The following is a 14837-nucleotide window of genomic DNA, read 5'->3' as shown; positions in this document are numbered from 1 at the left end:
ACATATCTCCTATGTGGTACATGATGTATAATACAAACGCACATACAGAGAACCGTATCCTGTTGATTACAAAAACAGCTGCAGCGAGAGTTAGTTTTAGTACCATTGTTGGCATATGAATCCTCTTAATACAAAAGGTAATTTACAATTAAACATTGCAAATAATTCACTTCTTGACTTGACTGTGTTGTCGGAAAGAGAATTGTAAATACATGGTATATATCAGTTTCCTGTAGTGAAATCATACACATCGTCTCTAGAATTAGCTTAACAGATTCCGTTGATAATTGCAAAATACCTTTATATCTATCCTATGAGAACATTTTGCTTTTAATGTATTTCAACATTTTGTCTTCACTGTGTATGCGTCAAAAACAGAACTCTTCCCCTCTAATATGTTTTGTCTCAAGATTTAAAGAATTTTCAACCCTACATAATCGTCCCCAAATGCTTCACATCTACCTTGTTCTTGTCCACTTTTAGACGTTTCTGCATTTTAGCAGTTTTGACCTTGTGGAGAATTACAATAGTATTAAAGTAGCAATATACCATACCTAATTAACTTCACACCTGTCCATTTGACTATCAGTGTGCTAACTGCATTGATACACTATCCGCACACCATAATAGGATGTCATTTAGCACTCCTTCTTAAATGTAATACCGTTGACATTACATTTAGTTTACTGTATTGCTGAGTCAAATGGAGATAGTATGCTCCTTACAGGTTACAGCGGTCAGCATATATTGGTACGCGATTTCGATCGTGTGGAAAGAGCTCAAAGAAATATTTTAAACATGCAGACTACAATAGTTGAATTAATTGTCTAGCTTTCTTTTAACTGCTTTGAACAAAGCAACTCAGATGTGTGACATGGAGCGGTCTAATATTCTGCTTTCAGACTGTAGCCCTATTGTATCCCTACGCTTCTCAGAAAGGTGTAAATATCTCGTGTATAAGTGGCTACACGGTCACTTCTGTGTCCATTGTTGAGTAGATATTACTTGCAGTGTGTGTATGTGTGGTGCTACGAGCAGCATATAAGGCGATGGAGGCATGTAGTACGTGTTGTAATTCCATAAATATCGGTGTATTTTCATCAAATGAAAAGCATGCAGTATCTACTGTTTGCTCATTTCAGATATACGTCTTTTACAATAGTCATTGATGGGACCAAGAAACTGCATAACGAAACCTATAGTAACAGGATATTAACAGCTAATCATTGTTCTTGCATTTTATAGACATCTGTCCATTCATTTTTTTGTATGTCATATTTGCTTTGAATTCATTGGATGAGTCAGTGCACCTTGCATTTAATCCAACAGAGAAACATCCAAGGGGCGCCACCTTACGTAACAAATGCACAGCAGGTTTTGATGGTTATTCAGGAAGACGTAAATAATAAAGAATGAAACTCTCCAATGCCAAGGTGATATAATATAATCTGGTGTTAGTTTACAAATACATGTTAAGGAAAAAGTCAAAATAGAACTTGTTCTCTTTCTTTCTCCATTGGGAGTATTTCGATTCATAGTGTCCTGATTTCCTTATCCATTTGTATAAAAGGCCTTGTGTATTTGCTATATGGTCATTCACACCGTTTATTCTACTGTGGATAGACGTAACTGTGAAGATGCAGCTCTATAAAATTGCACTCGTTGTGGCCTTGGGTAAGTTCAACCTTTCAAACGTGAGCTGTGTGAGTTCTATTGAAATGTGGACTGATAAATTCACTTATCTTTTAATTCATTGCGTATTTTCTACAACAACGTGACTTAAAGAGCGTACAAAAGGTAATTGGCAACATTATGAGGTTGAAAACTATATTCTTGCGTTGTTCTTTAAAGACATTTAACTACAGATGCACTGTTCTCCTTTCTAGTGTTCACAGCCTTCTTTGGCTCTGCCTATGGTGGCCACGGAGGGGGTGGCGGCAAAGGAGGCGGAGGAGGACATGGAGGCGGTGGAAAGGGAGGCGGTGGCAAAGGAGGCGGTGGCAAAGGAGGCGGTGGCAAAGGAGGTGGTGGCAAAGGAGGCGGTGGCAAAGGAGGTGGCGGCCACGGAGGAGGTGGCGGAAAAGGAGGCGGTGGCAAAGGGGGTGGCGGCCACGGAGGAGGCGGCAAAGGTGGTGGGGGTCATGGTGGCGGCGGACATGGAGGTGGCGGCCACGGAGGTGGTCATGGTGGCGGCGGCGGCGGCGGTGGTCACGGTGGCGGCGGCCATGGAGGAGGTGGCCATGGAGGCGGTGGCCACCATGGTTAAACTCAACAGGCTCTTCACATTTCTATCAAATGTTGGACATTTGATGTCATCGTTGTCATAGCCTCGTTGGCTACACCACACTATTCAATGCCAACTTTGAGAAACGACTTCAAATAAAACCATGAAATGAATATGTCTTTTCGACTTTGTATCTACTTACTGCTTACCTGCAAATTTAAAGAAGAAACACATATCTCCTATGTGGTACATGATGTATAATACAAACGCACATACAGAGAACCGTATCCTGTTTATTACAAAAACAGCTGCAGCGAGAGTTAGTTTTAGTACCATTGTTGGCATATGAATCCTCCTAATACAAAAGGTAATTTACAATTAAACATTGCAAATAATTCACTTCTTGACTTGACTGTGTTGTCGGAAAGAGAATTGTAAATACATGGTATATATCAGTTTCATGTAGTGAAATCATACACATCGTCTCTAGAATTAGCTTAACAGATTCCGTTGATAATTGCAAAATACCTGTATATCTATCCTATGAGAACATTTTGCTTTTAATGTACTTCAACATTTTGTCTTCACTGTGTATGCGTCAAAAACAGAACTCTTCCCCTCTAATATGTTTTGTCTCAAGATTTAAAGAATTTTCAACCCTACATAATCGTCCCCAAATGCTTCACATCTACCTTGTTCTTGTCCACTTTTAGACGTTTCTGCATTTTAGCAGTTTTGACCTTGTGGAGAATTACAATAGTATTAAAGTAGCAATATACCATACCTAATTAACTTCACACCTGTCCATTTGACTATCAGTGTGCTAACTGCATTGATACACTATCCGCACACCATAATAGGATGTCATTTAGCACTCCTTCTTAAATGTAATACCGTTGACATTACATTTAGTTTACTGTATTGCTGAGTCAAATGGAGATAGTATGCTCCTTACAGGTTACAGCGGTCAGCATATATTGGTACGCGATTTCGATCGTGTGGAAAGAGCTCAAAGAAATATTTTAAACATGCAGACTACAATAGTTGAATTAATTGTCTAGCTTTCTTTTAACTGCTTTGAACAAAGCAACTCAGATGTGTGACATGGAGCGGTCTCATATTCTGCTTTCAGACTGTAGCCCTATTGTATCCCTACGCTTCTCAGAAAGGTGTAAATATCTCGTGTATAAGTGGCTGCACGGTCACTTCTGTGTCCATTATTGAGTAGATATTACTTACAGTGTGTGTATGTGTGGTGCTACGAGCAGCATATAAGGCGATGGAGGCATGTAGTACGTGTTGTAATTCCATAAATATCGGTGTATTTTCATCAAATGAAAAGCATGCAGTATCTACTGTTTGCTCATTTCAGATATACGTCTTTTACAATAGTCATTGATGGGACCAAGAAACTGCATAACGAAACCTATAGTAACAGGATATTAACAGCTAATCATTGTTCTTGCATTTTATAGACATCTGTCCATTCATTTTTTTGTATGTCATATTTGCTTTGAATTCATTGGATGAGTCAGTGCACCTTGCATTTAATCCAACAGAGAAACATCCAAGGGGCGCCACCTTACGTAACAAATGCACAGCAGGTTTTGATGGTTATTCAGGAAGACGTAAATAATAAAGAATGAAACTCTCCAATGCCAAGGTGATATTATATAATCTGGTGTTAGTTTACAAATACATGTTAAGGAAAAAGTCAAAATAGAACTTGTTCTCTTTCTTTCTCCATTGGGAGTATTTCGATTCATAGTGTCCTGATTTCCTTATCCATTTGTATAAAAGGCCTTGTGTATTTGCTATATGGTCATTCACACCGTTTATTCTACTGTGGATAGACGTAACTGTGAAGATGCAGCTCTATAAAATTGCACTCGTTGTGGCCTTGGGTAAGTTCAACCTTTCAAACGTGAGCTGTGTGAGTTCTATTGAAATGTGGACTGATAAATTCACTTATCTTTTAATTCATTGCGTATTTTCTACAACAACGTGACTTAAAGAGCGTACAAAAGGTAATTGGCAACATTATGAGGTTGAAAACTATATTCTTGCGTTGTTCTTTAAAGACATTTAACTACAGATGCACTGTTCTCCTTTCTAGTGTTCACAGCCTTCTTTGGCTCTGCCTATGGTGGCCACGGAGGGGGTGGCGGCAAAGGAGGCGGAGGAGGACATGGAGGCGGTGGAAAGGGAGGCGGTGGCAAAGGAGGCGGTGGCAAAGGAGGCGGTGGCAAAGGAGGTGGTGGCAAAGGAGGCGGTGGCAAAGGAGGTGGCGGCCACGGAGGAGGTGGCGGAAAAGGAGGCGGTGGCAAAGGGGGGTGGCGGCCACGGAGGAGGCGGCAAAGGTGGTGGGGGTCATGGTGGCGGCGGACATGGAGGTGGCGGCCACGGAGGTGGTCATGGTGGCGGCGGCGGCGGCGGCCATGGAGGAGGTGGCCATGGAGGCGGTGGCCACCATGGTTAAACTCAACAGGCTCTTCACATTTCTATCAAATGTTGGACATTTGATGTCATCGTTGTCATAGCCTCGTTGGCTACACCACACTATTCAATGCCAACTTTGAGAAACGACTTCAAATAAAACCATGAAATGAATATGTCTTTTCGACTTTGTATCTACTTACTGCTTACCTGCAAATTTAAAGAAGAAACACATATCTCCTATGTGGTACATGATGTATAATACAAACGCACATACAGAGAACCGTATCCTGTTGATTACAAAAACAGCTGCACAGCGAGAGTTAGTTTTAGTACCATTGTTGGCATATGAATCCTCCTAATACAAAAGGTAATTTACAATTAAACATTGCAAATAATTCACTTCTTGACTTGACTGTGTTGTCGGAAAGAGAATTGTAAATACATGGTATATATCAGTTTCCTGTAGTGAAATCATACACATCGTCTCTAGAATTAGCTTAACAGATTCCGTTGATAATTGCAAAATACCTTTATATCTATCCTATGAGAACATTTTGCTTTTAATGTAGTTCAACATTTTGTCTTCACTGTGTATGCGTCAAAAACAGAACTCTTCCCCTCTAATATGTTTTGTCTCAAGATTTAAAGAATTTTCAACCCTACATAATCGTCCCCAAATGCTTCACATCTACCTTGTTCTTGTCCACTTTTAGACGTTTCTGCATTTTAGCAGTTTTGACCTTGTGGAGAATTACAATAGTATTAAAGTAGCAATATACCATACCTAATTAACTTCACACCTGTCCATTTGACTATCAGTGTGCTAACTGCATTGATACACTATCCGCACACCATAATAGGATGTCATTTAGCACTCCTTCTTAAATGTAATACCGTTGACATTACATTTAGTTTACTGTATTGCTGAGTCAAATGGAGATAGTATGCTCCTTACAGGTTACAGCGGTCAGCATATATTGGTACGCGATTTCGATCGTGTGGAAAGAGCTCAAAGAAATATTTTAAACATGCAGACTACAATAGTTGAATTAATTGTCTAGCTTTCTTTTAACTGCTTTGAACAAAGCAACTCAGATGTGTGACATGGAGCGGTCTAATATTCTGCTTTCAGACTGTAGCCCTATTGTATCCCTACGCTTCTCAGAAAGGTGTAAATATCTCGTGTATAAGTGGCTGCACGGTCACTTCTGTGTCCATTATTGAGTAGATATTACTTACAGTGTGTGTATGTGTGGTGCTACGAGCAGCATATAAGGCGATGGAGGCATGTAGTACGTGTTGTAATTCCATAAATATCGGTGTATTTTCATCAAATGAAAAGCATGCAGTATCTACTGTTTGCTCATTTCAGATATACGTCTTTTACAATAGTCATTGATGGGACCAAGAAACTGCATAACGAAACCTATAGTAACAGGATATTAACAGCTAATCATTGTTCTTGCATTTTATAGACATCTGTCCATTCATTTTTTTGTATGTCATATTTGCTTTGAATTCATTGGATGAGTCAGTGCACCTTGCATTTAATCCAACAGAGAAACATCCAAGGGGCGCCACCTTACGTAACAAATGCACAGCAGGTTTTGATGGTTATTCAGGAAGACGTAAATAATAAAGAATGAAACTCTCCAATGCCAAGGTGATATTATATAATCTGGTGTTAGTTTACAAATACATGTTAAGGAAAAAGTCAAAATAGAACTTGTTCTCTTTCTTTCTCCATTGGGAGTATTTCGATTCATAGTGTCCTGATTTCCTTATCCATTTGTATAAAAGGCCTTGTGTATTTGCTATATGGTCATTCACACCGTTTATTCTACTGTGGATAGACGTAACTGTGAAGATGCAGCTCTATAAAATTGCACTCGTTGTGGCCTTGGGTAAGTTCAACCTTTCAAACGTGAGCTGTGTGAGTTCTATTGAAATGTGGACTGATAAATTCACTTATCTTTTAATTCATTGCGTATTTTCTACAACAACGTGACTTAAAGAGCGTACAAAAGGTAATTGGCAACATTATGAGGTTGAAAACTATATTCTTGCGTTGTTCTTTAAAGACATTTAACTACAGATGCACTGTTCTCCTTTCTAGTGTTCACAGCCTTCTTTGGCTCTGCCTATGGTGGCCACGGAGGGGGTGGCGGCAAAGGAAGCGGAGGAGGACATGGAGGCGGTGGAAAGGGAGGCGGTGGCAAAGGAGGCGGTGGCAAAGGAGGCGGTGGCAAAGGAGGTGGTGGCAAAGGAGGCGGTGGCAAAGGAGGTGGCGGCCACGGAGGAGGTGGCGGAAAAGGAGGCGGTGGCAAAGGGGGTGGCGGCCACGGAGGAGGCGGCAAAGGTGGTGGGGGTCATGGTGGCGGCGGACATGGAGGTGGCGGCCACGGAGGTGGTCATGGTGGCGGCGGCGGCGGCGGCCATGGAGGAGGTGGCCATGGAGGCGGTGGCCACCATGGTTAAACTCAACAGGCTCTTCACATTTCTATCAAATGTTGGACATTTGATGTCATCGTTGTCATAGCCTCGTTGGCTACACCACACTATTCAATGCCAACTTTGAGAAACGACTTCAAATAAAACCATGAAATGAATATGTCTTTTCGACTTTGTATCTACTTACTGCTTACCTGCAAATTTAAAGAAGAAACACATATCTCCTATGTGGTACATGATGTATAATACAAATGCACATACAGAGAACCGTATCCTGTTGATTACAAAAACAGCTGCACAGCGAGAGTTAGTTTTAGTACCATTGTTGGCATATGAATCCTCCTAATACAAAAGGTAATTTACAATTAAACATTGCAAATAATTCACTTCTTGACTTGACTGTGTTGTCGGAAAGAGAATTGTAAATACATGGTATATATCAGTTTCCTGTAGTGAAATCATACACATCGTCTCTAGAATTAGCTTAACAGATTCCGTTGATAATTGCAAAATACCTTTATATCTATCCTATGAGAACATTTTGCTTTTAATGTATTTCAACATTTTGTCTTCACTGTGTATGCGTCAAAAACAGAACTCTTCCCCTCTAATATGTTTTGTCTCAAGATTTAAAGAATTTTCAACCCTACATAATCGTCCCCAAATGCTTCACATCTACCTTGTTCTTGTCCACTTTTAGACGTTTCTGCATTTTAGCAGTTTTGACCTTGTGGAGAATTACAATAGTATTAAAGTAGCAATATACCATACCTAATTAACTTCACACCTGTCCATTTGACTATCAGTGTGCTAACTGCATTGATACACTATCCGCACACCATAATAGGATGTCATTTAGCACTCCTTCTTAAATGTAATACCGTTGACATTACATTTAGTTTACTGTATTGCTGAGTCAAATGGAGATAGTATGCTCCTTACAGGTTACAGCGGTCAGCATATATTGGTACGCGATTTCGATCGTGTGGAAAGAGCTCAAAGAAATATTTTAAACATGCAGACTACAATAGTTGAATTAATTGTCTAGCTTTCTTTTAACTGCTTTGAACAAAGCAACTCAGATGTGTGACATGGAGCGGTCTAATATTCTGCTTTCAGACTGTAGCCCTATTGTATCCCTACGCTTCTCAGAAAGGTGTAAATATCTCGTGTATAAGTGGCTGCACGGTCACTTCTGTGTCCATTATTGAGTAGATATTACTTACAGTATGTGTATGTGTGGTGCTACGAGCAGCATATAAGGCGATGGAGGCATGTAGTACGTGTTGTAATTCCATAAATATCGGTGTATTTTCATCAAATGAAAAGCATGCAGTATCTACTGTTTGCTCATTTCAGATATACGTCTTTTACAATAGTCATTGATTTGACCAAGAAACTGCATAACGAAACCTATAGTAACAGGATATTAACAGCTAATCATTGTTCTTGCATTTTATAGACATCTGTCCATTCATTTTTTTGTATGTCATATTTGCTTTGAATTCATTGGATGAGTCAGTGCACCTTGCATTTAATCCAACAGAGAAACATCCAAGGGGCGCCACCTTACGTAACAAATGCACAGCAGGTTTTGATGGTTATTCAGGAAGACGTAAATAATAAAGAATGAAACTCTCCAATGCCAAGGTGATATTATATAATCTGGTGTTAGTTTACAAATACATGTTAAGGAAAAATTCAAAATAGAACTTGTTCTCTTTCTTTCTCCATTGGGAGTATTTCGATTCATAGTGTCCTGATTTCCTTATCCATTTGTATAAAAGGCCTTGTGTATTTGCTATATGGTCATTCACACCGTTTATTCTACTGTGGATAGACGTAACTGTGAAGATGCAGCTCTATAAAATTGCACTCGTTGTGGCCTTGGGTAAGTTCAACCTTTCAAACGTGAGCTGTGTGAGTTCTATTGAAATGTGGACTGATAAATTCACTTATCTTTTAATTCATTGCGTATTTTCTACAACAACGTGACTTAAAGAGCGTACAAAAGGTAATTGGCAACATTATGAGGTTGAAAACTATATTCTTGCGTTGTTCTTTAAAGACATTTAACTACAGATGCACTGTTCTCCTTTCTAGTGTTCACAGCCTTCTTTGGCTCTGCCTATGGTGGCCACGGAGGGGGGTGGCGGCAAAGGAGGCGGAGGAGGACATGGAGGCGGTGGAAAGGGAGGCGGTGGCAAAGGAGGCGGTGGCAAAGGAGGCGGTGGCAAAGGAGGTGGTGGCAAAGGAGGCGGTGGCAAAGGAGGTGGCGGCCACGGAGGAGGTGGCGGAAAAGGAGGCGGTGGCAAAGGGGGTGGCGGCCACGGAGGAGGCGGCAAAGGTGGTGGGGGTCATGGTGGCGGCGGACATGGAGGTGGCGGCCACGGAGGTGGTCATGGTGGCGGCGGCGGCGGCGGCCATGGAGGAGGTGGCCATGGAGGCGGTGGCCACCATGGTTAAACTCAACAGGCTCTTCACATTTCTATCAAATGTTGGACATTTGATGTCATCGTTGTCATAGCCTCGTTGGCTACACCACACTATTCAATGCCAACTTTGAGAAACGACTTCAAATAAAACCATGAAATGAATATGTCTTTTCGACTTTGTATCTACTTACTGCTTACCTGCAAATTTAAAGAAGAAACACATATCTCCTATGTGGTACATGATGTATAATACAAACGCACATACGGAGAACCGTATCCTGTTTATTACAAAAACAGCTGCAGCGAGAGTTAGTTTTAGTACCATTGTTGGCATATGAATCCTCCTAATACAAAAGGTAATTTACAATTAAACATTGCAAATAATTCACTTCTTGACTTGACTGTGTTGTCGGAAAGAGAATTGTAAATACATGGTATATATCAGTTTCATGTAGTGAAATCATACACATCGTCTCTAGAATTAGCTTAACAGATTCCGTTGATAATTGCAAAATACCTTTATATCTATCCTATGAGAACATTTTGCTTTTAATGTATTTCAACATTTTGTCTTCACTGTGTATGCGTCAAAAACAGAACTCTTCCCCTCTAATATGTTTTGTCTCAAGATTTAAAGAATTTTCAACCCTACATAATCGTCCCCAAATGCTTCACATCTACCTTGTTCTTGTCCACTTTTAGACGTTTCTGCATTTTAGCAGTTTTGACCTTGTGGAGAATTACAATAGTATTAAAGTAGCAATATACCATACCTAATTAACTTCACACCTGTCCATTTGACTATCAGTGTGCTAACTGCATTGATACACTATCCGCACACCATAATAGGATGTCATTTAGCACTCCTTCTTAAATGTAATACCGTTGACATTACATTTAGTTTACTGTATTGCTGAGTCAAATGGAGATAGTATGCTCCTTACAGGTTACAGCGGTCAGCATATATTGGTACGCGATTTCGATCGTGTGGAAAGAGCTCAAAGAAATATTTTAAACATGCAGACTACAATAGTTGAATTAATTGTCTAGCTTTCTTTTAACTGCTTTGAACAAAGCAACTCAGATGTGTGACATGGAGCGGTCTAATATTCTGCTTTCAGACTGTAGCCCTATTGTATCCCTACGCTTCTCAGAAAGGTGTAAATATCTCGTGTATAAGTGGCTGCACGGTCACTTCTGTGTCCATTATTGAGTAGATATTACTTACAGTATGTGTATGTGTGGTGCTACGAGCAGCATATAAGGCGATGGAGGCATGTAGTACGTGTTGTAATTCCATAAATATCGGTGTATTTTCATCAAATGAAAAGCATGCAGTATCTACTGTTTGTTCATTTCAGATATACGTCTTTTACAATAGTCATTGATTTGACCAAGAAACTGCATAACGAAACCTATAGTAACAGGATATTAACAGCTAATCATTGTTCTTGCATTTTATAGACATCTGTCCATTCATTTTTTTGTATGTCATATTTGCTTTGAATTCATTGGATGAGTCAGTGCACCTTGCATTTAATCCAACAGAGAAACATCCAAGGGGCGCCACCTTACGTAACAAATGCACAGCAGGTTTTGATGGTTATTCAGGAAGACGTAAATAATAAAGAATGAAACTCTCCAATGCCAAGGTGATATTATATAATCTGGTGTTAGTTTACAAATACATGTTAAGGAAAAATTCAAAATAGAACTTGTTCTCTTTCTTTCTCCATTGGGAGTATTTCGATTCATAGTGTCCTGATTTCCTTATCCATTTGTATAAAAGGCCTTGTGTATTTGCTATATGGTCATTCACACCGTTTATTCTACTGTGGATAGACGTAACTGTGAAGATGCAGCTCTATAAAATTGCACTCGTTGTGGCCTTGGGTAAGTTCAACCTTTCAAACGTGAGCTGTGTGAGTTCTATTGAAATGTGGACTGATAAATTCACTTATCTTTTAATTCATTGCGTATTTTCTACAACAACGTGACTTAAAGAGCGTACAAAAGGTAATTGGCAACATTATGAGGTTGAAAACTATATTCTTGCGTTGTTCTTTAAAGACATTTAACTACAGATGCACTGTTCTCCTTTCTAGTGTTCACAGCCTTCTTTGGCTCTGCCTATGGTGGCCACGGAGGGGGTGGCGGCAAAGGAGGCGGAGGAGGACATGGAGGCGGTGGAAAGGGAGGCGGTGGCAAAGGAGGCGGTGGCAAAGGAGGCGGTGGCAAAGGAGGTGGTGGCAAAGGAGGCGGTGGCAAAGGAGGTGGCGGCCACGGAGGAGGTGGCGGAAAAGGAGGCGGTGGCAAAGGGGGTGGCGGCCACGGAGGAGGCGGCAAAGGTGGTGGGGGTCATGGTGGCGGCGGACATGGAGGTGGCGGCCACGGAGGTGGTCATGGTGGCGGCGGCGGCGGCGGCCATGGAGGAGGTGGCCATGGAGGCGGTGGCCACCATGGTTAAACTCAACAGGCTCTTCACATTTCTATCAAATGTTGGACATTTGATGTCATCGTTGTCATAGCCTCGTTGGCTACACCACACTATTCAATGCCAACTTTGAGAAACGACTTCAAATAAAACCATGAAATGAATATGTCTTTTCGACTTTGTATCTACTTACTGCTTACCTGCAAATTTAAAGAAGAAACACATATCTCCTATGTGGTACATGATGTATAATACAAACGCACATACGGAGAACCGTATCCTGTTTATTACAAAAACAGCTGCAGCGAGAGTTAGTTTTAGTACCATTGTTGGCATATGAATCCTCCTAATACAAAAGGTAATTTACAATTAAACATTGCAAATAATTCACTTCTTGACTTGACTGTGTTGTCGGAAAGAGAATTGTAAATACATGGTATATATCAGTTTCATGTAGTGAAATCATACACATCGTCTCTAGAATTAGCTTAACAGATTCCGTTGATAATTGCAAAATACCTTTATATCTATCCTATGAGAACATTTTGCTTTTAATGTATTTCAACATTTTGTCTTCACTGTGTATGCGTCAAAAACAGAACTCTTCCCCTCTAATATGTTTTGTCTCAAGATTTAAAGAATTTTCAACCCTACCTAATCGTCCCCAAATGCTTCACATCTACCTTGTTCTTGTCCACTTTTAGACGTTTCTGCATTTTAGCAGTTTTGACCTTGTGGAGAATTACAATAGTATTAAAGTAGCAATATACCATACCTAATTAACTTCACACCTGTCCATTTGACTATCAGTGTGCTAACTGCATTGATACACTATCCGCACACCATAATAGGATGTCATTTAGCACTCCTTCTTAAATGTAATACCGTTGACATTACATTTAGTTTACTGTATTGCTGAGTCAAATGGAGATAGTATGCTCCTTACAGGTTACAGCGGTCAGCATATATTGGTACGCGATTTCGATCGTGTGGAAAGAGCTCAAAGAAATATTTGAAACATGCAGACTACAATAGTTGAATTAATTGTCTAGCTTTCTTTTAACTGCTTTGAACAAAGCAACTCAGATGTGTGACATGGAGCGGTCTCATATTCTGCTTTCAGACTGTAGCCCTATTGTATCCCTACGCTTCTCAGAAAGGTGTAAATATCTCGTGTATAAGTGGCTGCACGGTCACTTCTGTGTCCATTATTGAGTAGATATTACTTGCAGTGTGTGTATGTGTGGTGCTACGAGCAGCATATAAGGCGATGGAGGTATGTAGTACGTGTTGTAATTCCATAAATATCGGTGTATTTTCATCAAATGAAAAGCATGCAGTATCTACTGTTTGCTCATTTCAGATATACGTCTTTTACAATAGTCATTGATGGGACCAAGAAACTGCATAACGAAACCTATAGTAACAGGATATTAACAGCTAATCATTGTTCTTGCATTTTATAGACATCTGTCCATTCATTTTTTTGTATGTCATATTTGCTTTGAATTCATTGGATGAGTCAGTGCACCTTGCATTTAATCCAACAGAGAAACATCCAAGGGGCGCCACCTTACGTAACAAATGCACAGCAGGTTTTGATGGTTATTCAGGAAGACGTAAATAATAAAGAATGAAACTCTCCAATGCCAAGGTGATATTATATAATCTGGTGTTAGTTTACAAATACATGTTAAGGAAAAAGTCAAAATAGAACATGTTCTCTTTCTTTCTCCATTGGGAGTATTTCGATTCATAGTGTCCTGATTTCCTTATCCATTTGTATAAAAGGCCTTGTGTATTTGCTATATGGTCATTCACACCGTTTATTCTACTGTGGATAGACGTAACTGTGAAGATGCAGCTCTATAAAATTGCACTCGTTGTGGCCTTGGGTAAGTTCAACCTTTCAAACGTGAGCTGTGTGAGTTCTATTGAAATGTGGACTGATAAATTCACTTATCTTTTAATTCATTGCGTATTTTCTACAACAACGTGACTTAAAGAGCGTACAAAAGGTAATTGGCAACATTATGAGGTTGAAAACTATATTCTTGCGTTGTTCTTTAAAGACATTTAACTACAGATGCACTGTTCTCCTTTCTAGTGTTCACAGCCTTCTTTGGCTCTGCCTATGGTGGCCACGGAGGGGGTGGCGGCAAAGGAGGCGGAGGAGGACATGGAGGCGGTGGAAAGGGAGGCGGTGGCAAAGGAGGCGGTGGCAAAGGAGGCGGTGGCAAAGGAGGTGGTGGCAAAGGAGGCGGTGGCAAAGGAGGTGGCGGCCACGGAGGAGGTGGCGGAAAAGGAGGCGGTGGCAAAGGGGGTGGCGGCCACGGAGGAGGCGGCAAAGGTGGTGGGGGTCATGGTGGCGGCGGACATGGAGGTGGCGGCCACGGAGGTGGTCATGGTGGCGGCGGCGGCGGCGGTGGTCACGGTGGCGGCGGCCATGGAGGAGGTGGCCATGGAGGCGGTGGCCACCATGGTTAAACTCAACAGGCTCTTCACATTTCTATCAAATGTTGGACATTTGATGTCATCGTTGTCATAGCCTCGTTGGCTACACCACACTATTCAATGCCAACTTTGAGAAACGACTTCAAATAAAACCATGAAATGAATATGTCTTTTCGACTTTGTATCTACTTACTGCTTACCTGCAAATTTAAAGAAGAAACACATATCTCCTATGTGGTACATGATGTATAATACAAACGCACATACAGAGAACCGTATCCTGTTGATTACAAAAACAGCTGCAGCGAGGGTTAGTTTTAGTACCATTGTTGGCATATGAATCCTCTTAATACAAAAGGTAATTTACAATTAAACATTGCAAATAATTCACTTCTTGACT

The 14837-nt window shown here is 40.6% G+C and overlaps 6 protein-coding genes across 6 annotated transcripts; all 6 read left to right on the top strand.

Moving 5' to 3' along the window:
* Positions 1 to 1913: 1913 nt before the first annotated feature.
* Positions 1914 to 2327, top strand: LOC139471926 (treponemal membrane protein B-like). Its single transcript, XM_071254434.1, has one exon. The coding sequence runs from the start codon at positions 1914 to 1916 to the stop codon at positions 2325 to 2327; it is 414 nt and encodes a 137-aa protein (XP_071110535.1).
* Positions 2328 to 3866: 1539 nt separating this feature from the next.
* On the top strand, positions 3867 to 4703 carry LOC139471925 (protein no-on-transient A-like). Its single transcript, XM_071254432.1, has 2 exons — positions 3867 to 3887; positions 4341 to 4703. Exons 1-2 carry the CDS (start codon positions 3867 to 3869, stop codon positions 4701 to 4703), a joined length of 384 nt encoding a protein of 127 aa, XP_071110533.1.
* A 2103-nt stretch (positions 4704 to 6806) lies between these two features.
* Positions 6807 to 7202, top strand: LOC139471924 (treponemal membrane protein B-like). The gene has a single exon (XM_071254431.1). The coding sequence runs from the start codon at positions 6807 to 6809 to the stop codon at positions 7200 to 7202; it is 396 nt and encodes a 131-aa protein (XP_071110532.1).
* A 150-nt stretch (positions 7203 to 7352) lies between these two features.
* Positions 7353 to 9641, top strand: LOC139471923 (treponemal membrane protein B-like). Its single transcript, XM_071254430.1, has 2 exons — positions 7353 to 7420; positions 9218 to 9641. Exons 1-2 carry the CDS (start codon positions 7353 to 7355, stop codon positions 9639 to 9641), a joined length of 492 nt encoding a protein of 163 aa, XP_071110531.1.
* Positions 9642 to 11681: 2040 nt separating this feature from the next.
* LOC139471921 (treponemal membrane protein B-like) lies at positions 11682 to 12077 on the top strand. The gene has a single exon (XM_071254429.1). It carries the CDS (start codon positions 11682 to 11684, stop codon positions 12075 to 12077), a length of 396 nt encoding a protein of 131 aa, XP_071110530.1.
* Positions 12078 to 14117: 2040 nt separating this feature from the next.
* On the top strand, positions 14118 to 14531 carry LOC139471920 (treponemal membrane protein B-like). Its single transcript, XM_071254428.1, has one exon. It carries the CDS (start codon positions 14118 to 14120, stop codon positions 14529 to 14531), a length of 414 nt encoding a protein of 137 aa, XP_071110529.1.
* Positions 14532 to 14837: the final 306 nt, after the last annotated feature.

This window comes from Haliotis cracherodii, unplaced genomic scaffold, assembly GCF_022045235.1.
Source record: "Haliotis cracherodii isolate W230 unplaced genomic scaffold, xgHalCrac1.p SCAF_23, whole genome shotgun sequence".
Lineage (NCBI taxonomy): Eukaryota > Metazoa > Mollusca > Gastropoda > Lepetellida > Haliotidae > Haliotis > Haliotis cracherodii.
The sequence above is the reverse complement of the archived record's forward strand: the minus strand, read 5'-3'. Positions and strand labels throughout refer to the sequence as shown.